This window comes from Liolophura sinensis, chromosome 4, assembly GCF_032854445.1.
Source record: "Liolophura sinensis isolate JHLJ2023 chromosome 4, CUHK_Ljap_v2, whole genome shotgun sequence".
Classification (NCBI taxonomy): domain Eukaryota; kingdom Metazoa; phylum Mollusca; class Polyplacophora; order Chitonida; family Chitonidae; genus Liolophura; species Liolophura sinensis.
The window spans coordinates 24,195,968-24,219,158 of NC_088298.1; the positions used below are offsets into that span (position 1 = coordinate 24,195,968).

Consider the following 23,191-nt stretch of genomic DNA (forward strand, 5'->3'; position numbering starts at 1 on the left):
GGATTTGAGACAATCATTGATACAGGTAACAGTTAGTCTTCTTATTTGTTATTACATATTGTTTGACTCCCTACAAAAAAGGGGGATAAAGGATACATGAAAGGGAACTATAAAAGCAAGATTATCTTTCTGTGCCAAATGACGAAAAATTTTGCCTCGAAAGTTTACAAAAAAAAAAGGTTGATCTTGCTCGGAACTCATGAACACCCCCAAAGTGCCCCGAGCCCAGTGAACCATGTCGCCACCATGTGTGGGCAAGGTGACATGTACACAGACACTGCATGGTAATTGGGCCAGCTTAGCGCCCCCTCCGCATCCCCACACCCGCCCCCTCTTGGCCTGTTCTCCACACTCCCGCCCCTATTCAGCCAGACCCGTTCGGTCTGTCCCCGATAGAGTTCTTTGTAAACAGGAATCATCGTTGACGTTATCACTGCAAGCAACTTAATTTCCGGACTGACCACAGGGGCACAAGAAAACTGTACTTTGAAGTCATTTTTACCTCCAAAGTGAAGATGACAAATTGGCTTGTACTGTTACATGTTACACATCATAATCTGCTTCAAGTTTCCTACGTTCAAAAGTTTTCAGATTTATAAAGTTTGCAGGTGATAATTGGTCAGCTTAAAGTTTAATTTTTGTTTTCATTAATTATTATTTGATTTCTTCAAAAAAACAGTCATTCGGTAAGAAAAGTTATTGTAGGATTTTGAACAAGGAAAAGGATTTACTTGACGGCTCATTGGGGAAGCTTTCATTGATTATGATTGATTGATTGATTGATTGATTGATTTGTGTTGAACACGTGACCTCATTGGCCGAGAACTTGATGGTCTTAGTGAGCCATTACTTTTACCGTCATTAAAGTGAAACATTTGTGACTACACTTCAGAATGGTTATCAAATCAATCAGATTGAAATGACAAATCTAATATTTCCTGGTAACGTAGATAAAATAATCTCGATCATATTTGAGAAAGAAATGGAAGTGACTTTTTTTTTTAAATTCATGTGTGCAAGCTCTGTAACATGTCAATTTAGGTGTGTTATTTTTAACACTGTTGTCAGGCATTCCAAGCCCCACAGGATTTGCTGTAGACTGGGTATCCCGCAACATGTACTTCACCTCCAACAGCACAAAAGAATCACGATATCTGTAGCAAATCTCAATGGAGCATATCGAAGAGTGCTGATTGCTGACAATATCACCAGCCCTAACTCGCTGGCAGTCCATCCAGAAAAAGGGTGAGTTATAACACTCTCTGTGTCTCTTACTACAGGGCTCCCCCAGCTCTTGGAATTCCTTGAAATTTTTCTTGACTTTGGAAAAAGAAAAGTACTTTTTGGTAGCAGATTTTTCAAGGTTAAATATTGTATTACATATGTTTAAAAAACGGTGATAAGTAAGTATCCCTTAATCTCCATATGGGTGGTTTATGGAACTCTGACTCTGCTCATGGGTGGTAACTTTGAATCTGAATATGGGTGGGAACTCTGCTCAAGGGTGGGAACTCTGACTCTGCTTATGGGTGGAACTCTGACTCTGCTCATGGGTGGGAACTGACTGCTCGTGGGTGGGAACTCTGACTGCTCAGGGGTGGGAACTTCGACTCTGCTCATGGGTGGGAACTCTGCTCATCAGAATCAGACCTTAGAATGTTTAGTTAAAGTTGTCACTATTATTCTTTACAAGTAAAGTGTAGATAAATGAGCTTCATGGTATTCATTGATTCAGTATGATTTAAATGTTAATTTTGTTATTTTATATTATTTATTATTGTATTTGTTTTTTGATTGACAGGTATTTATTCTGGTCAGATGACGGGGGCACAGATCACAAGATCGTGCGGGCCAGTATGGACGGGACAAACCCTACTACCATCATGGCAGGAGGAAAGGTCAAAAGTCCAGGCAGTAAGTCAGCCATGAGGATCGAGGTGCTGTTGTTCTGTTTTAGATTCAAATTTGTAGGTTCAACAATAGTAAAAATTAATAAAAATGTGATGGCTGTTCCTTCTAAATTAAACCTGTTCTATTTGAAAATAGTACCATGTAAGAATCAAATATCTGTGAATATATTATTAACATTTTAGGTAAAAAAATTCATTTTGTCTCTTTGAGTTTGTCTTAAATCTTAAACAGAAAAAAATGTGTGATATTTGAATCTAGCTCTCACATGAGCAGCTGCAGCCTGGAAGTCATTAGTCTGAGTAAACATAGAATTAATGGCCTTATATGGCTCTGAAATGCACTTTTTCACGCTCATTAGAGCAAATATATTTATCAGTATATCATTGCATTAGTTTTGTGGAGTTATATTCTCGCCGGTATTGTCTTTTATTGTTAACCTCTGTAAGTGGTATGTTGGTGAATGAATTAATGAAATGAAATGAAATGAAATATACACAATCAAATAAGAGGAATGCCAATAATCAAAATTTGACATTTCAGGTCTTACAGTTGACTTGAAGTCCAACAAACTCTATTGGATTAATAAAGAAACCAAAAACATCAGCTGGTGTGACTTCAACGGTGAAAACCTGCGGGAGCTGAAAATCCCGAGCCATGTGGTTGACCCCGTCACGATAACCGTGTATGGACAAAGCCTGTTTGTGGCCGGCAAGGACCTGATTGGCCAGCTGGATATGACCAACATGGTCTTCAAGTCTCTCCGTGACAGCACACCTGGGGTCAAGGCCATGCGGGTGTACGACCCTACAGGGCGCAGCTCAGGTGAGCTTCTGGGTGGAATTTTATTACTCTTAATCTTCACCTTTCTAATGTCTAAAACACTTTTTTCATGCATTTATTAAGAAAGTAAAAAAATGATTTGTTTGTGTCACTAAAGAGGAGGTTGCAGAGGTGGAAGAATTAAGGTATTCACTTGTATGATGGGATATAACTCATTATGTAAATAAGCAAATTCTTTTCACAGGTTACTAACGAGTGTGCTAAGGACAATGGAGGTGTGCCCAGCTGTGCCTACCTGTACGGGCCTCACAGAGGGTTTGTAAATGCACTGCGGGATATCAGCTCATGGCAAACAACAGAAACTGCACAGGTGAGGTCATATCAGATTGATTAAGATTACCCATTTTGCAGAAAACAAAGAAACAAAAAAGTATGAAATTTCATCAGTCAAAGATGAAATGATCATGACTGTTCTTAATTTCATTGTAGTATCAAATTGTCATACTGGTTTTCATTTCCTCCAGGTATCAGATTGTCATACCAGTTTTTTATTTCCTCAAGCTATCAGATTATCCTACCTGTTTTTATTTCCTCCAGGTATCAAAATATCATTCCAGTTTTTGTTTCCTCCAGGTATCAAATTATCATTCTGGTTTTTATTTCCTCCAGGTATCAAAACATCATACCTGTTTTTATTTCCTCCAGGTATCAAAACATCATACCTGTTTTTATTTCCTCCAGGTATCAAAACATCATACCTGTTTTTATTTCCTCCAGGTATCAAAACATCATACCTGTTTTTATTTCCTCCAGTATCAAATTATCATTCTGGTTTTTATTTCCTCCAGGTATCAAAACATCATACCTGTTTTTATTTCCTCCAGGTATCAAAACATCATACCTGTTTTTATTTCCTCCAGGTATCAAAACATCATACCTGTTTTTATTTCCTCCAGGTATCAAATTATCATTCTGGTTTTTATTTCCTCCAGGTATCAAGTCTTTCCTGATGTACTCCTTCTGGTACCAAGATTCAGGGCATCTCACTCGACCCGACTGACACAGTGCTGGAAGGGTTACCTCCCATCTCCAAGATCAACATGGCCAGTGCAGTGGATTTCTATGCCAGTAAGTTTCTCTTTTCTTCTCGTGGGTATTACGTGTTACCCGTTTACAGTCAAGAGTTCAAATCCCTTCTCTGGCCAAGTTTTGTTCATCATACATGCCATTTTTACAGTTATACCCATTGGTGAGAGGATATTTTTTCATGAATAAACACAAATAAGGTGACCGCTTTGGTGCCCTAATGACCTTGAAATCGTGAGATGAAACCCCAGGCGGGTTTTACCAAAAAAATGGTACTGGCTGCTGCCTGAGAGTACTGAGGGATTAGATCAAGGAATCAGGACTGCTTGCCCGTGTCGAAATTATGTCAGGTGTCATCCGCATGATACTTCAGTGGCAGCACCGCTTCAAACTGGCGGCACGGACTCCCCCTTCACAAGAAGACACAGTACGTGTACAAACGCCTAATGACTCCTCGTCGTGATATGATTGAAAAATTGCGAAGTATGGCTTTAAACATCAAGCTTTATGTACACATATACATACTGAGCAAGTTTGTGACCTCATACTAAATGCTTTTAGCTGTTCAGTACAGATTAGAAAGTCTGAAAACTGGGCTGTTATATTTTTCTAGGGTCACTTGTCACAAAGTTTCTTACATATTTCCCTTAACTTTTTCGTAAATTATGTTTTATAAAAGACCATTTTACACGTTTTACCGGAAAAGTTATGAAAAACTGATTTTCGGAGTTTTGAGAAAGTAGCCCCGTACCATTTGGCAGTATCATTGGCACTTAGTCTGTGCACAGTATTGCAGCATCACAGCATATGCGTAGTACTTGCATGTGATAGCTGACCTTTTGCTGTTCTCATGTCAGCCAGCAACCTGCGGATGGTCGTGGGTTTCCTCCCACCATAATGCTGGCTGCCGTCGTATAAGTGAAATATTCTTGAGTGCGGGGTTAAACACCAATCAAATAAATAAATAAATAAATGCTGTTCTTGTGTGTAGTTGCTAACATAGGTTTATCCAGTGGGGTGTCTCACTGTCTTTGAGACGCCCTGTTCTAACAAAATAAACATGGGAGAGATGGGGGAAGATAGGAGAAAATCGGAAATGAGACTGTTTTGTTTTCATATTCTGGCAAAAATCTGTGGCTGCTATCCAGTATAAAGTTTAGCCAGACTCATAGCTACTGTTGCGTTTCCTGCCACCCTCCTCCTCCTCCTCCTCCTCCTCCTACTCCTCTTCCTCCTCCTCCTCCTCCTCCTCCTCCTCCTCCTGCTGGTCGGGACAGTTGCAGGGGTTGCGTTATTTGTTGTTTTCTCTTCTTGTTTGCTTTTTATATGTAGATGTAATTTCAACCTAAATTTTGTCTATGGCTAAGTTGCTTATTTTCCCTTATTCTGGAGTTCTATTGACTTTAGAAAGGTGTTTTGAGAGGTGTTTGATGGTAGGATGATTTCCTGCTGGGAAAATGTAAATTTTAGCTCCAGAAGTAATATCTCATGACATTTATCTGTCACCAAAAATGATCTTTTGTGGGCTATTTTTTAAGGTCATTTAGGGAACACTTTGTACCGATCAGCAACTATATGATACCACCCGGAGTACGGCCGGCATACACATGGAATAAAAGGATGTTAATATGAAATTAAAATCATTAGTACCAGTACCTAAAATTTTATGATAATTTTTTGTTGTTGTTTTTCTGTTTCTTCAGAGGAAGATTACATATACTGGGTGACAGCAGCTCCAGAAAAATCTCCCGGATCAAAAGAGATTAACAAAAAGGGAGACAATCATCAAAGATGGACTGAGTGGTGTGGAGGGACTGGCTGTTGATTGGATGGCAGGTAAGCAATCAAAATAGCTGTTGCTTGTAATACTGACCAATGAGAAGAATCATTTCCTTAATATTTCCCTTGAGAACCTTTGTAAGCTGTTCACCATTGAATGAATGAATGATTATGGCTTAACGCCACATCGGCAATATTTCAGCATATTGTGGCGAGTTCACCATGAGAACCCTTTTCAGTTGTGGGCAATAAGAAACCTTTTAAAGTGTAGGTCAGTGAGAAATTTTACAAAGTGTTGACCGGTGAGAAATGTAACGTTTTGTCTGATGAAAAACTGAAAATGTTGAGCCGTCAGGAAACTTATAAAATGCTGCTCAAAGAAAAACCTTTGTTGACAAATAGGAAATGTTATTAAATGAAGACGAAAAAGAAAACACTGTAACTAAGAATTTTCATCTTTTTTATGGTCTCAGGTAACATCTACTGGACAGATCATGGTTTACACACGATTGAAGTGGCGCGACTCAATGGCTCCAGTAGATACGTCCTTCTCCATGGCAACATGGACAAACCCCGTTCCATTGTTGTCCTATCCAGCTAAAGGGTAAGGCAAACGCATTTTGAAGTGACAGAAAAAAAAACAGTTGTTTTCGTTTATGTATAAGGATTAGTTCTCAGACGCTGCAATGGCCCTGCCACCATTTCAGGTATTTCAGTGGCAGGGTTGGCACAGTCACGAAAAAAAAAATAATGATTATGTGACCAGTAAATGAATTGTGAACCAAAAAAATCAGTAGGACTGATAAACTTATACCTTTTGTGAAGCCCTGAAATTGGTCAATACAATTAATGTAGTTTTGTCTTCAGAATCAAATTAAAACTACGTAAATTGCGCTGAAAGGTAGCTCTTTCAAATGCGAACAGGTTGAGGAATCAGGGTAGATGGACTGGCTATGTGAACAACTGTGTATTCCTCTTACATTTACATGAGTAGTGGCTAAAATGAGGAGACCAGATGTCCGAAAAATCACAACTAATCCAGTCTAATGGTGAAACATGGCGTCACACAGCTGGTGTGAGATTTTGTTTGTTTTGTAAAGGGCTTCGTAATATAAGTGAAATATTCTTGATGACACGTTAAACACCAGTCAAATAAGTAAATAGATCATGACTTAAGGTGAAACATATATTATTGTCAGATTTGGTCGTAAGAAATGATAGAATATCGTAATGAATTAAGCAACAGTAGAATTATGTTCTCATCGGGACTGACATTAGAGTGAAGTAAGCAATCAGGACACTCAGTCAATCGGCCAAGTACTGTATAATGGGTGTTTTGTCCGCTGTCTTCGTCATGGTACTTCAGCGGAGACAGCATTTTAGCGGCATGGGACTGGCCGTGCCACAAGAAGACGCATTATGTGTTCACACAACTCATCGTCCTATGACTGAAGAATTGTTAAGTCAGACAAAGTGTAAGGAGACATACATACATGCCAGATATGATGGGAAAATTGTCCCAGTGTGAAATAGTCATCTTTGGTCCGTTTGCACTGACCATGATGATAATTTATAGTTGTCAGCATTTTCACGTTATGTATGCAGGTTACACATGAAAAAGATTGTTAGTTGGTGGTTTTAACAATCTGTGTACCCCCGGTCCTCCCACCTGTGGAATAAGTGAAAAACTTTTGAGTACTGCAGTTCTCCAACTTTTTTTTGAATGTTTGCAAGGTGTTTATTCAAGCATATTATGAAGGCATTATTCTGTGTTGACTGATAAAAATTATACGTTTTGTCAAACCCTGGCAAGTCTAACCAATGTAGTGTTTGTCTCCAAAATTAAATTAAAGGTATGCATTAATTGAAAGTTGCTCATTAATATGTGCAAAAAAAGAGTTTGTAGTTAAAAAAAAATACAGCAATCAATAAACCTTATTTCTATCTGATTCATTTCAGTTACATGTTTTTGGGGCGAATTGGGGAACGGGGAAAATTGAACGTTCGCACCTGGACGGCTCTAATCGCACAGCCATTATTGAACAAGATATTCAGGCTCCAATGGTCTGACTGTCGACTATGAGACGGAAACGCTGTACTGGTGTGACCAGCGCATGAACAAAATCGAAAGCTGCAGTCTGGATGGTGAAATCGCAAAATTCTGGTTACCAATGTAACCGATTGTAAATCACTGACCTTGTTCCAGGAATTCATTTACTGGATTGATACGTAAGTCAATTTTTATTGTCGTAACAGAGACAAAAAGAAATCTTTAAACCTGTTTATTTTTCTAAGACAGGAGCTCAATTTCAGCTTTGTTTGAAATGAGGCTTTTATTTTCAGCAAAATAAAATGTAATATTCCTGTCGCCCATAAGTGTGTATATTTGTAATTTTTGTGTAAATTGAGGTGTGAAATACCCATGATACCTGTGGCCACAGGTTTAATTTATGGAATTTGATCCAATCAGATGCTTTATTTTTCTTGCCATATCAGCTGTCAATTTACAGATATGACACTCTCTTCAAACAGACACCAATATGTCATTAGGTATTAGCCAGGTCAAGGGCTGTTTGCGAAAATAGGCGTGATGTCCAGTGGTGATAGCTGTCAGAACAAGTCTGCTGGAACAACACGATTGAAGGGCGCTAATCTGGAGCCGCCCTGTTCACTGTTAACATCATTTTCGACTATTGACGGAAAATGTGCATGAAGCAGTTGAATTATTAGGAGATATAAATTATTTCAACCTCAAAAATTGAATCTTTCGTGTTTTTTGTTTTTTTTTAGCTTAATTTTGCATAAAACAATTATCCTCATTTAAAAGTTATTTTTCATGCTGTTAATATTGTTGTTGTTGACAGGACAGACTTACAGGGCTCAATCAAGCGTGCAAACAAAATTGACGGCTCACAGATTACTGTAATGAGGCAAAACTTGGGGCAGGATATCAAAGATTTGAAAGTTTACGATCTACAGAGGCAGAAAGGTAAATAATAGTGTTTGAAAGAGGCGGTATAATAGTGTGGGCAGGCTGCGATCATCAGGCCAGTCACAGAGCAGGTCACATGTTCAAATCCCAGTCTTGCTGTTTCTGACTGTGGTTTAAAGTCAAGAGGTTAGTTATTATGAAAATCAAGCTAAAAATGGTTTGTTTGTGTCATTAAAAAAACTTTCCAAATTATTTCACTACACCCCGTAGTTCTCTCAGAGTGTTTCAAAACATTGGTTGCAGGGGTGGTTGAAAAATGAGTGTATATGGAACTGGAGAAACTTTGTCATGTGAAACGCTGTAACTTGTCAATATTGTGGGTAGTTTGGAAAATTTGACAGTTTTTGTCCCATACCGACTCAGAAAATGATTTGCAGACTGGCTTTAAGTCAGGTGGTTTGTCAGGTTTTCACAGAACACTCCAGTTTCTGACCACCCTTATGTAAGTGAGAAATTGTAGAGTCTGATGTACACATTAATCAATCAATCAATCAATCAATCAATCTATCGATCTTTTGACAGGGTCCAATGCCTGCTCCGATACAAATGGATGGTGCGCAGAGCTGTGCTTGTACCGTGGCAGTGGCACCAGAACCTGCGCGTGCGCTTACGGGAAACTTGACAAGGACGGTAAATCCTGTAAAGGTGAGACTGTTCAAAGTTTAGTCTTCACGCCTTTATAAGAGGTTGTGCCAGAGATTTTTGGCAAAAAAATATAAATTCACTAATTAAATCAAATTTTCTATGTTTACCAAAACTGGCTCAAATTATTGCATTTGAGGAAGTATCACCTTCGTACATGTACTATTTATAGTGTGATAATGATTCTAAATTTCGAAAAGTTATGATGTGACCTGCTTCATAAATTTTAGGAACAATTTCGAACACTAACCTGTGATAATTTGTGAAAAGTAATTTTTTGGTCCTATTCTAAAATATTAGTAAAAATTCAGTTGGATTTTTTGCCAAAAATCTCTGGTATACCCTCTTTAGATTCCCTTGACTAAAAGTGTAAAGCAGTGAGGTTTGCCATGTCATAACCCATCATGCTTTACCCTATGTGTTAAAGTTGGAGAAGACCTGCCATGGGCTACCATAGAGAATGGTCATTCACTTCCCTGTTTATTTATAGCCTTGAGGTCCAGAGTGCTCTAATGGTAGAATTTTTTTCATTTTCCAGTTAAAAATGAGTTTTACAACACTTCATGCAAGTGGTGCAACTTTAATATTTTTTTAATCTACCTGAACAATTTAATTGTAAGAGTTACAATTGATTGTAGCTATGATCTCCTTTACAAGAGGGGGCTTTGAACTTTTATCCTCTATCAGGTCCTGTGTGGAGTTATTTTATAATTCAGTTCTGTGACTTTTGACTTTCAGAGTTTGATGCCTTCCTCCTCTTCTCCAAGGTCGTTAGCATTGAGAGCGTCAGAGTGTCAAAAGAAGTCAACCCGAACGCTCCTATCCCCAAAATAGAGAACGCCACGAATATGAGGAATGTGATCGGCCTGGCGTACGACTACAAGAAAAAGCTGGTGTTTTTCAGCGATATTCAGCGTGGAGACATCCAGCAAGTTAACTTTGACGGCAGCAATTTTACAGTTCTTAGTAAAAGTAAGCGTGTTGAAAGGTTTAAAAAGTTTTGATTAATCATTAGCACTGTGGTAAATTTATGCATGAGTGCAATTATCCTATTCTTTGTAGTGATACTGCGTCTCCCTTTTTGTATGTGTGTGTCTCTTAAGCAGCCATTAACTCCTCTACCTTGGTAGGCATTAAATAGTCTGGTAAAAATTCTATAGAATCCTCAGTAGAATGTGGTAAGTTAACAGTGTTAAAATAAAAATTACAAAAAAAACCAGCATAGAATTGTGTGGCGTTATATTTTTTCTTGGGTGCATTGCTTATCTCCCTTGCGTTTTACTCCTCCAGGGGTGGGCAGTGCGGAGGGTCTGGCCTATGATCAACACACTCAGTATCTGTACTGGTCCAGCTATTCCGAATCATCGATCGAAAGGTTGAAAGTTGACGGAGGCTCTGAGAAGGAGCGTGTCGTAAAGCTGCGCTCTGAGGACCATCCTCGCGCCATTGTGATTAACAGTTGTGGATCGTCCATGGGGTAGGGGAAATAACTCTTGACACTTCTCATGCCTTATAGGTGTTTACTGTATATTTATGATCGTCTAACTACCCCCAATTAACTTCAGAAAGTAATGTGCTATGGCAAGTCCATCAAGTGATGCAGGTGATTCAATGTTTATTTAAACCATTGCAGAAAATGCTTTTAATAAAAGCAAAATATTGAGTCATGAATCGTTCCAGATTGGTTTAGATTTTTTGGGTTGTGAAATTTTGGGCTGTGAAATGCAGAAAATGTCTTCAGTTGTGAATGTTCACAGTTTGCTTTGAACTTAGGTACCAAATGTACAGTTGCCATTTATGTCCATTAAAAATGTTATACTCGGTTATCTGATAGTGAATTACCATACCCATAGTTAACATTTATGTCCATTAAAAATGTTACCTTTGTTGCTTTGCAGTGAGTGACTGTACATCTAGCTATTGTTAAAATTTATGTCCTTGAAGAATTTTATACTCAGTTATTGAATAATGAATCATCAAACATATACCTATAGTTGAAATTTATGTGCCTGTAGAATGTTACTCACTGAGTAACTTACTTACAGTAAGTTACAGTAACTTACTTACAGTAATTTACAGTAACTTACTTACAGTAAGTTACAGTAACTTACTGTACCAGTAGTTAAAATTCATGTCCATTAAGAATTTTTTTTCTCACTTACCTAATAGTGACTTTGCAATCATTGTCAAGTAATACATCAAGCAGGTATATTTCCCAACACTGATAAATTGATACCAGTGAAAATACTGGCTCAAGTGAGACTTGAACTCACAGCTTAGGGTGTCCAGTCCCACCACTCTACCAACAGAGCTGTGAGTCATGAGTTCAAATCTCACTCGAACTTGTGTTTTCACTGGTGTCGATTTATCGGCAGTGGAAATTTTACCTACATGTACTTAATAGTGAGTGCATTACCATGCCCGTAGTTAACATTTGTGTTCATTAACAGTGTTACACACGTTTGCTTTGCAGCCAGTTGTTTTGGACAAATTGGAATGATCGTTTCCCAAGCATTGAGCGCTCTTACATTCGTTAACATTTGTGTCCATTAACAGTGTTACACACGTTTGCTTTGCAGCCAGTTGTTTTGGACAAATTGGAATGATCGTTTCCCAAGCATTGAGCGCTCTTACATTCGTTAACATTTGTGTCCATTAACAGTGTTACACACGTTTGCTTTGCAGCCAGTTGTTTTGGACAAATTGGAATGATCGTTTCCCAAGCATTGAGCGCTCTTACATTCGTTAACATTTGTGTCCATTAACAGTGTTACACACGTTTGCTTTGCAGCCAGTCGTTTTGGACAAATTGGAATGATCGTTTCCCAAGCATTGAGCGTTCTTACATTCGTTAACATTTATGTCCATTAACAGCGTTACACACGTTTGCTTTGCAGCCAGTTGTTTTGGACAAATTGGAATGATCGTTTCCCAAGCATCCAGCGTTCATACATGGATGGGACGAACATCAGGAACATCATCACCACGGACATTCGCACCCCAAACGGACTGACCATTGACCACAGAGCTCAGTCGCTGTACTGGTCAGACGCTAGACTGGACAAGATCGAACGCTGCGATTTCAATGGCATGAATAGAGTGGTGAGTGTATTTCTAGCAGAAATCTGAAAGGATTTTTTCATATTTTTTTTTTTTATATTTTAATGACCCCTCTAGTTTATGCATATTTCTGAAGTAGTTGGAAATGATGTCATTGATTAACATACTGCGGATGCCATTGACGTCACACAGTAGAAACATACTGGGGACGCCATTGACGTCATACAGTAGGAACATACTGGTGAAGCCATTGACGTCATACAGTAGGAACATACTGGGGATGCCATTGACGTCACACAGTAGAAACATACTGGGAACGCCATCGACGTCACACAGTAGGAACATACTGGGGACGCCATTGACGTCACACAGAAGGAACATACTGGGGACGCCATTGACGTCACACAGTAGGAACATACTGGGAACGCCACTAACGTCACACAGTAGGAACATACTGGAGACGCCATTGACGTCACACAGTAGAAACATACTGGGGACGCCATTGACGTCACACAGAAGGAACATACTGGGGACGCCATTGACGTCACACAGTAAGAACATACTGGGAACGCCATTGACGTCACACAGTAGGAACATACTGGGAACGCCACTAACGTCACACAGTAGGAACATACTGGAGACGCCATTGACGTCACACAGTGGAAACATACTGGGGACGCCATTTACGTCACACAGTAGAAACATACTGGGGACGCCATTGACGTCACACAGAAGGAACATACTGGGGAAGCCATTGACGTCACACAGTAGGAACATACCGAAGACGCCATTGACGTCACACAATAGGAACGTACTGGGGACACCATTGACGTCACACAGGAGGAACATACTGGAGATGCCATTGACGTCACACAGAAGGAACATACTGGGGACGCCATTGACGTCACACAGTAGGAACATACTGGTGAAGCCATTGACGTCACACAGTAGGAACATACTGGGAACGCCATTGACGTCACACAGTAGAAACATACTGGGGACGCCATTGACGTCACACAGTAGAAACATACTGGGGAAGCAATTGACATCACACAGTAGAAACATACTGGGGACGCCATTGACGTCACACAGTAGGAACATACTGGGGACGTCATTGACGTCACACAGTAGAAACATACTGGGGACGCCATTGACATCACACAGTAGAAACATACTGGGGACGCCATTGACGTCACACAGTAGGAACATACTGGGGATGCCATTGACGTCACACAGTAGGAACATATTGGGAACGCCATTGACGTCACACAATAGGAACATACTGGGGATGCCATTGACGTCACACAGTAGGAACATACTGGGGATGCCATTGACGTCACACAGTAGGAACATACTGGGGATGCCATTGACGTCACACAGTAGAAACATACTGGGGACGCCATTGACGTCACACAGTAGGAACATACTGGGGACGCCATTGACGTCACACAGTAGAAACATACTGGTGACGCCATTGACGTCACACAGTAGAAACATACTGGGGACGCCATTGACGTCACACAATACTGGGGACACCATTGACGTCACACAGTAGGAACATACTGGGGAAGCCATTGACGTCACACAGAAGGAACATACTGGGAACGCCATTGACGTCACACAGTAGGAACATTCTGGGGACGGCATTGACGTCACACAGTAGGAACATACTGGGCACACCATTCACATCATTGACATCACACAGTAGGAACATACTGGGAACGCCTGAACAAAAAAATTCATCTCATTTGTGGGACAATGCGGACTGTCCCAGCAATTTTTCCTCGTGAACTTGATTAGAAAACCTTAAAAAATAATAGGAAAATCATAAAAACATATAGCATCTAGCTCGGACAAAAGGATAAAGTCATATTTTCGGTTTTATTTTTTTTTTCCAGTTTTTGTATTTTTTAGTGTTGGAGCACTAGTGAAACACAAAGTAAAATTAGTGTTGCCTGTAAGATAAAATCTGTGTACAGTATACATGTAGCTGCGTAAACTGAAACAAGTCAGAAGATTTGCAGATTGATATATAATGAGGAAAATAATTTCCAAATAGAAATGCAGGATTACTCTGGGCTTTGCTCTAAATTCTTCCCATAAAGGTATCAGTATTATACTGGTGAAAAAAAAAATCATGATTTCAATTTGAAATACAATGACATAAATAAACAAACAAAAAACCATACATCCACCATTCTTGTATTAAAGCTTGGTTTGTATGTTGCTAAGGTTATTCTGACGTCCATTCCACAACACTCGTTTGGCCTCGCTGTCTACGGAGATTTTATTTTCTGGACGGATTGGGTTCTGCGTGCCGTCTTGAGAGCAAACAAATTTGACGGCTCCGGAATTACACACCTTCGAAAAGGGACACAGCGGCAGCCAATGTCCATCATTGCTGTGGGAGAAGATGTGAACAACTGTAAGTTTGATTATTTATTTTATGTATTTAATTGTTTTTTTTATGCCATACTCAAGAATATTTTACTTATCTCTCAGTACTGTTACACCCTTGGTGATACTAAGGGGTCAACGAAGCTAGATTGGCCGTTATGATTCTGTCATTCATTGAAGTGCACCGGTAGCTTTTCAAATACACGTGGTTTGCTCTCTGCACTGTTTTTCTTTTTTACCTGTAAAAGTGAAAATCCTTGGGTACAGCACTACACAACAGTGAGATTAGCAAATGTACTGTCTTCCTGCTAATGCTTTTTAACCAACTGTAGTGGGAATGTTTCGAAATTTGATTTACAAAGGATATACAATGTGTGCCCCATTATATCTGTTTTATGAAACGAGTGGTGTAATTTTCATTTGGTCTGAGCCTTTGACGAAGAACAAAGGAAAATTAATTCAGGAGTGCATATCCTATTTATCCCATAATTTATTTTGAACGGATTTAGGTGGTTGATAGAGGAGACAGTGTTTGTTTGTTTTGACATGTATGTAAATGAGATGCGTACTGATATCGTTATATGTAAAACGGTTTGAGCCGAATCACACATTGTACTGAATATATCTAGAAAACATTGAGGAAATCTGTGAGTTCTGCGAAGAGAAAGCATAACTAGTTCATCTGCTATTGTACTGATGTACTTAAAGTGGTTAGCAATCACGGTCTCATCACAAATGTCACCACCATTTATATTGAAGATTTGCCGCTTACTTGCGTTTTTCATTTCGACACAGTAATTCATTAATAATTTTCCAGGTCTTTTTTATGTCTTGCTTTTCTTTGTTACAAGGAATTGTTTCCTTGTAAGATGAAGCAGACTATTAACTTTATTTCGATAAGTTCTAAATTGCTGACGACTATGACTTGTCCTGTGTCCTGAGGTGTTGTCTGTATAGACTTTTTTTTCTCGTGGATTGATACCAGTAAGGCACGAGAAATCCAAGGTGTAATTATGGTTATTTTGTAGTCATGGTTGTTACTGGAAAACATCTGTCGTATATTGAAGCAAATTGATACGAAACGTTAGATAGTGCCGAATTTCTATCTTGATTAGTTTGTATATTATCCCAGTTTTTAGCTCTAATGATCTAAAACATCACTGGGGTTATTTCGCTGACACAAGGAAATTATGGGATAAATTAATGTTTTTCGCCGTACTCAAGAATGTTTCACTTATACAACGGCAGAGCCCGGGGAAAGCCCATCACAGTCTGCAGGTTGCTGGAAGACCTTCCCAATTGCTTGCGAGTTTTGAGGTGTATATTTCTGCATTCATTATCTTACCGGCTTTCAATTTCGCTTTCAGGCCACACTAACCCATGCCACAACAACATCTTGGGATGCCAGTATAACTGCACAGTGGATGTTTTGGGGCATGCCAGCTGTACTTGCCCACTCGGTCAGATCCTCCTAGCCGACAAGAGATCCTGCTCAAGTACATTCCCAGAATACTGTTTTTTTTTTAAATTTTGTATTTATTATTTTCTCGCTATTCATGTAGTTTACTTGATTACTATTGAAACTGTAAACCTTTTTTAACCTTTTTCAGTCACTAAATCATTTTTTTCAGTGGAATTTATGCACACAGTTAATATGAAAAGAACTTACAGGTGACCAGTGTTTAAAACTGTATTTTATTATGCTTATTACTTTTAAATGCAAACTGCTCACCTAAATATTTCAAATTTGGTAGAAAAGGAAGACATTTTTTTTAAATTAGAGTTGAATTGGTTTTCACAATTTTTGTTTTTTTCAGTCTTACCACAAGACCACCATACTTTTCTGTTCTATGAAAGACACTGACAAAAATTTCTTTTTCTCTGAATGTTACCTGGAATCTTTTGTCAGTGCTTGAAATTTACATGTAAATAAAAAGAGCATTTATTTCAGTGAATTTTATTAACGTGAATAGGATAAATTTGTGTTTTTAATCATTTCTGTTACGAACGTAATATTTTGTCACCTTTTATATTAGCTTCTACAAGTACATTTTTCCTACTGTCATTTTTGTTTTCTTCTTTACCAGCTGTGCGAAGAGGACCAGTTTGTTTGTGGGACTGGGCTGTGTATACCATACCTCTTGACCTGTAACAACATTACCAACTGCCCGAACAAATCAGACGAGAACGAAGATTTCTGCAGTAAGCTCAGTCCCCGTTATACCAGTGTGTGTGATTGAAAGAGTACCTCAAACATATGATTGTTATTTGATTTCAAGCAGTGTGGGATGAGGCATTGGGACATAAAAATGGCCTGGAAATAAGATTTCCTTTTAGGCCTGCAGTTTGACATCACCAGTGCTAGCTGTCAAAACAATTCTGTGAGAGGAAGAGTTTGGACTGGTCCCACATTCACCTTTTTCTTGTGAAATGTGGAAATGATAGCCCATGTCTTGTGAGTTATCATTTCAACCTCTCACTCGAGCAATATTTGTGGTATTCATCCTTTTCTGTCCCAATATACTCTGCAACAATTTCTTTTGTTCTTTCCAGAGTCAAGAAATTGTCCGTCACAGTATTTTACCTGTGCCAACAGGCGTTGCATGGAAGAAGAGAAACGCTGTGACAACGTGAATGATTGTGGAGATGCCAGCGATGAATGCGGTTGCCAGAGTGAAGAGTTCCGATGTGACAATGGGAATCTGCATCAAAGAGATTGTACCGCTGTGACAGAGATATTGACTGTATCGATAATTCAGATGAAGTGGGCTGCAGTAAGTTGATCGTATGGCTGGGTCAGATTTGTTTGACTGTGCTGGTAACTGGGATGAAGTGGGCTGCAGTAAGTTGATCGTATGGCTGGGTCAGATTGTTTGACTGTGCTGGTAACTGGGATGAAGTGGGCTGCAGTAAGTTGATCGTATGGCTGGGTCAGATTGTTTGACTGTGCTGGTAACTGGGATGAAAGTGGGCTGCAGTAAGTTGATCGTATGGCTGGGTCAGATTGTTTGACTGTATTGGTAACCTGGGATGAAGTGGGCTGCAGTAAGTTGATCTTCTGGCTGGGTCAGATTGTTTGACTGTATTGGTAACTGGGATGAAATGGGCTGCAGTAAGTTGATTGTATGGCTGGGTCAGATTGTTTGACTGTATTGGTAACTGGGATGAAGTGGGCTGCAGTAAGTAGATCATATTGCTAAGTCAGATTGTTTGACTGTGTTGGTAACTGGGATGAAGTGGGCTGCAGTAAGTTGATCTTAAGGCTGGGTCAGATTGTCTGACTGCATTGGTAACTGGGATGAAGTGGGCTGCAGTGAGTTGATTGTATGGTTGTTAGATATGGATTGACTCTGTTGGTAACTGGGATGAAGTGGGCTGCAGTGAGTTGATTGTATGGTTTGTTAGATATGGATTGACTCTGTTGTAACTGGGATGAAGTGGCTGCAGTAAGTTGATTGTATGGTTGTTAGATATGGATTGACTCTGTTGGTAACTGGGATGAAGTGGGCTGCAGTAAGTTGATTGTATGGTTGTTAGATATGGATTGACTCTGTTGGTAACCGGGATGAAGTGGGCTGCAGTAAGTTGATTGTATGGTTGTTAGATATGGATTGACTCTGTTGGTAACCGGGATAAATGAGTTATTTGTTTTATTTATTTGTTTTGTCAACAATATACTGGGATGAATAATAATAGTATAATTTATTTCACAAATCAATTTCAATTTAACTGTGAAAAGTGTAATCACATGACTTTGAGGAATATTCACTAAGCTGTTTTTTCGACCTGGCTCGTAGATTCCCCTGCTGTAACTGGTCATAGGGGCCCTTGTTGGCTTTAAGCTGTCAACCACTCTCCTGTGGCCATTTGCCACGTTGGTTGACAATCAGTCTGGGGCTCGTCTCACAAAGCGCATGCAGGGCTGTGAGGACGCAGTGTGTGCTTTGTGAAACAAGCCCCTGGTGTGCACGCCTGTATGCACACAAGGTAAAGTTTGTCAGTGACTTGCCACAAGTTAGTGGTTTTGCCCCACAGGTCCCTGATTTCTTCCACGTATAAAACTATATTGGCTTTTGTAGAAATCCAAACTTCTTGAGAATGGCAATAAACAATAAACAAGTCAGTAAAGAAAGCAGAGTAGTTTTCTATGAGAAAATTGTTTACATCTTGTTTAATACTTAAGCCAAAAAAATAAATTCATTCCAAACCTTTTTTTTAACTAGATTTGACATGCGCTAACCTGAAGATCAATGGGGAGACCCTGGAAGGCTTGGTGTCCTGTAACACGACCTCCGCCTGCATCCTGCCAAGCTGGATCTGTGACGGCAACAATGACTGCTGGGATGGGAATGATGAGAAGAACTGTACCAAGCCAAGTAAGAGTTGTCTCCTTTTAAACTAAACTAATGGCTGTCTGCCTTATGAATGGATTTAATGTACCTACAAGTTTATGAACTGCTCAAAGGACAAATTTTAAAATCCACCCATATATTATTTCAAAAAACTCCTGCCACTCTGACCTAAGACCATAAAAGAGGAAGTTGTAACTTCCTCGCTTGGTGTTCAGCATGAAGGGGATAGTGCAACTACTGGTTGACCCGTATCAATATAATGGCTCGGGTGGGGCGGCTTACTTGCCTTCAGTAAGTCGTCTCAGAGAAGCAGCACTAGATAAAAGAACGGTGGAAATCCATCCTGCAAAAAGGAGGCACATTACAAGCACTCTGAGGATTCCTTCGTCGTCATATGTTAAGTACGACTTTAAACCCCAAGCACTCACTCACTCCTGCCACTCTGGGTTTTGTCCATCAGCAGAGCATTTTTTCTGCACCACTGGTTACATATTCATTATTTTTGCTCTTATTACATTACCAAATTAAATGACTGAATGATTGATTGGGGTTAGGATGACAGCAATATTTCATATATTCCATATCTGAGCAAGTCCCATTTTAAAGAATCAATTGTCCTAAGTAGGATCAGACGGTTGCAGTTGTGAGTGAGGTAGTGAGCTTCCTTATAAACGTTCTTCACATCTGGCACACTGCTCAATGTCTTTCTGTTTAGGCCTGGAATAAATCATTTTTGTTCTTTTTTTTTTTTGCTATACACCCATCAGTACTGTCTGTATTGTGATTATGGCATGGCTGTGGTCATCCGTGCATTTGTCCTGGCGTAACCTTAACATATTGGCATTGTTTATGGGTGTTCCTCCATAATGACAAGTCTAGTTAGGGGTCCTGATTTGTGTGTGTGTGTGTGTGTGTTTACAGTTAAGTCTCCGTGCTCAGACGGTGGTTTTTCCGTGTAAGAGTGGTAACTGCATCCCTCAGGGCTGGCATTGTGACAAGGACAACGACTGTGGTGACAACTCTGACGAGGAAAACTGTGGTAAGATGCCTAATTTAATAGGCCCTCTTTATATTTTGTGAAGGGGTCACATGCTACGTCACTAACGTATGCAAATAATATGCGCTGAAATGTTGGCGCAAGGTGACATCACAAAGAGTGCAGCATCGGCTGGAAAGATGGAGGGATTGTAGTACCAAGATTATTTTACATGGCTCAAAGCTTTAATAAGTGTACAATATTTATTCTAAGCAACCTGTAAAGTGTGAATTCTAGGTCTGAAAAAGACTGGAAATTTGAAACCCTCAGTGTGTAAGAAGCGTGTGTTGTTGTTGTTGTAGAGTACACGTGTGAACCTCGGCAGTGGCAGTGTAAGCGAGACTCCACCTGCATCCCGAGTCCGTGGCGATGTGACGGCCACCCGGACTGCCTTGACAACTCGGACGAGGATGAGTGTGACTTGAGCTCGTGCAGCGTCGATGAGTTCCGCTGCAACTCGGGACGCTGCATTCCGCACCTGTGGGTGTGCGATGGAGACGCAGACTGTGAGACCAATGGGGAAGACGAAAGCCCGGAGAATGGCTGCTGTGAGTGCTGATAACCTGTATGGGTTGAGCAGTCCACGAAAAGCAGTCCCGTTGTATTCATATTTTATACAATGCGGCCTCATAAGATATATTCATTGGCTTGTTTCCTGTCAAAGCTTTCTGTAGGCTTTTCTTGAAAGGGCTGTTCTTCATTTGTAGCTAGTAAAATGTGTTTTACTGTAAAAGAAAAAAAGTAACAAAAAGAAAATGAGTGGTCTGACCAATTTCAAATTTGTTTTAAGTTGCATAAGCTTATTAAAAAGAGAGCAAATAAGAGGAAGTGACAAACAGTACCAAAGTACCACTGAGTGCTTATGAGATTATCCGCCATTGTTGTTGTTGTAGCTCCTGACATCATCTACCGTTGTTGTTGTAGCTCCTGTCAACTGTGACAAAGACGAGTTTATGTGCGCAAACAGGAGGTGTATCCGAGCTAGTTTTTACTGCGACCATGACCAGGACTGCGAAGACGGCTCTGATGAACCCGAATCCTGTTGTAAGCACAAAAACACTTTTTCTGTCAATTTATTTTCAAACAAATGTTTTCTTTCAGCTTACTTAAAGAAAACATTTTTTATGGTTTTTTTTTCTCAATTTCAAACAAATGTTTCTCATCAGTTTAGTTTCAAACAAATGTTTTTCTCAGCATGCCTTTTATCAATGTTTTCCATCAGCTTTTTTCCCAAACATAAGATTTTGGGTATATATTCAAAGACATTTTTCTTTGATTTCAGTCACAGGTAATGCTAGTTGTTCAGTGCACGAATTCAGGTGCGACAACAAGGAGTGCATTCCCCGCTCGCTACGATGTGACGGCATGCCCAACTGTCGCGACCACAGTGACGAAAACAACTGCACCACTGCACCGCCACTACCATGTGCCACCACCAACACTACTGTCTACAAGTGCAAGAACGGTGCCTGTATTGATGACAAGCTGGTGTGCAACGGGCTCAACGATTGCGGAGACTTCTCAGACGAAAGTGAAAAATGTGGTGAGTAAGATGGAACTTCAGGGTTTACATGGGTTTTGAAGAAATAAGAACATTTTATAATTTCGACAATGTTTTATTTCCCTTGCTACGAAAATGGAAGGGTGGAATGCTGCTGTCCTTCTGCAAATAGAAAGAGCATTCCATAGCATCACGTTCAAACTTGCATTTTGTGATGCGTTCCAGTTCCAAGATGGCTGCTTACCTTTGATTCATCTGTGTGTCAGCTAATCGAGCTGCCCACATAATACATTCCGTCAAACTTGTTCCTCGGTAGGGAACTTGCGAGCAACTCGGCTTATCTATACCTTGTAAAACCTGGAAAATTATGGCCAGAACTCTGATTTAAGTGACAGTTATTTAGACAGTTATTGTGAAAATTCAAAATATTTTGTCCAGGACATTGGGCATGCATCAATTTTTACCTGCGTGTGGCGTTTTAGCGCTGTTGCTAATGGACCATTAATAAAACACAGGGGATCATGAAACAGATGCAGTAGTAATCTACGAGATGTTTTTGCTTCAAAAATCTTAAACCATTTTCCATATTTTTTTCTGTTTTACAGGTAAAAACGAATGTAAAGGCATCCGCCCTTGCGTTCAAGTTTGCCACGATCTGAAAATTGGATACAAGTGCAGCTGTTACTCAGGCTACACCTACAACGTAACTTCTAAAAACTGCGATGGTGAGTTAGAGAGGACTTAAAGGAGAAGGAAACAGGATGCCAAAATCAGATCAAAGAGTGCAAAACTTATTTTCAAATATGATCTTTTGGGGTGGGGGGGGGGGGGGGGTTAGTAAAAAAAGGTATTTAAAAATATTTTTGTATGGTGGGTATTTAGGACCACCTTTTGGTATTTATCATTGTTGCATAATAATGTTCAAAGTAAGGATGTGATGCATGTCTAATAAATATATTTAAGTTTTTTGTTTATGTCCAAAAATAGGCATTTAATCTGAATGATGATAATGTTTATGAATATATTAAAAATGTTAATGTGATCAAAATCCAGGATGAACACATTTTTCAGCTGAAAAGACCAAATTCTACTTTCAAAGATATTTATTAAACATGTGTTACATCCTCCTTTATGACAGTATTACACAAAGACTACATTTACCAAAAAGTCATCTCAAATTCCCAAAATACGAACATTATTTTCAAGTGTCTTTTTCTCTTTAAAGAAAACCTGAAAAGAACATTTACAACTAACTTTTCGCAATCTTTCATTGGAACTTTTGTTTTCACATTTTCTCCACCTTCAACGATACAACGTTCTTCAGCAAAATCACGACGACACGTCATTAGCATATCATTAGCTGACCTCTAACTGGCTCCTAGCTGTCCACTACTATTCACCTTGCCAATTTCAGAGAATTCCTACAGTTTATGAGTGGTCGTTTGTGGCCAGTCTTCTTCCGCCAACAGGAATTACACACAGGAATTAGAAATTTTGAAAATCGTGGTTATTCCCTGGCTAGGCAGTCAGCATAAATCGAGCTTGGCTGTCTGGCTACGGTTTTATGTGTAGGAGTTTGTCAAGTATCTGCTGAATTGCATTGGTTTTATACTCGTAAGCGTAATTGACTTCTCTGGCGTGTAGAGCTGATCAAG

General features: G+C 39.6%; 1 protein-coding gene across 1 annotated transcript in view; it reads left to right on the top strand.

Annotated features, from left to right (window-relative positions):
• Window positions 1-23,191, top strand: part of LOC135464538 (low-density lipoprotein receptor-related protein 1-like) — a 187,374-nt gene that overhangs the window by 124,333 nt on the left and 39,850 nt on the right. Inside the window, 32 exon segments of the mRNA XM_064741962.1 lie at window positions 1,069-1,146; window positions 1,149-1,245; window positions 1,802-1,914; window positions 2,452-2,733; window positions 2,957-3,061; window positions 3,684-3,712; window positions 3,714-3,819; window positions 5,481-5,498; window positions 5,501-5,539; window positions 5,542-5,613; window positions 6,030-6,139; window positions 7,516-7,594; window positions 7,597-7,683; window positions 7,686-7,785; window positions 8,421-8,545; window positions 9,071-9,193; window positions 9,929-10,162; window positions 10,481-10,658; window positions 12,088-12,292; window positions 14,483-14,675; window positions 16,015-16,143; window positions 16,279-16,295; window positions 16,735-16,849; window positions 17,201-17,370; window positions 17,373-17,421; window positions 18,871-19,008; window positions 19,010-19,023; window positions 19,921-20,038; window positions 20,338-20,583; window positions 20,960-21,079; window positions 21,318-21,578; window positions 22,142-22,261. Of these exon segments, the coding sequence (XP_064598032.1) occupies window positions 1,069-1,146; window positions 1,149-1,245; window positions 1,802-1,914; window positions 2,452-2,733; window positions 2,957-3,061; window positions 3,684-3,712; window positions 3,714-3,819; window positions 5,481-5,498; window positions 5,501-5,539; window positions 5,542-5,613; window positions 6,030-6,139; window positions 7,516-7,594; window positions 7,597-7,683; window positions 7,686-7,785; window positions 8,421-8,545; window positions 9,071-9,193; window positions 9,929-10,162; window positions 10,481-10,658; window positions 12,088-12,292; window positions 14,483-14,675; window positions 16,015-16,143; window positions 16,279-16,295; window positions 16,735-16,849; window positions 17,201-17,370; window positions 17,373-17,421; window positions 18,871-19,008; window positions 19,010-19,023; window positions 19,921-20,038; window positions 20,338-20,583; window positions 20,960-21,079; window positions 21,318-21,578; window positions 22,142-22,261 (3,870 nt within the window).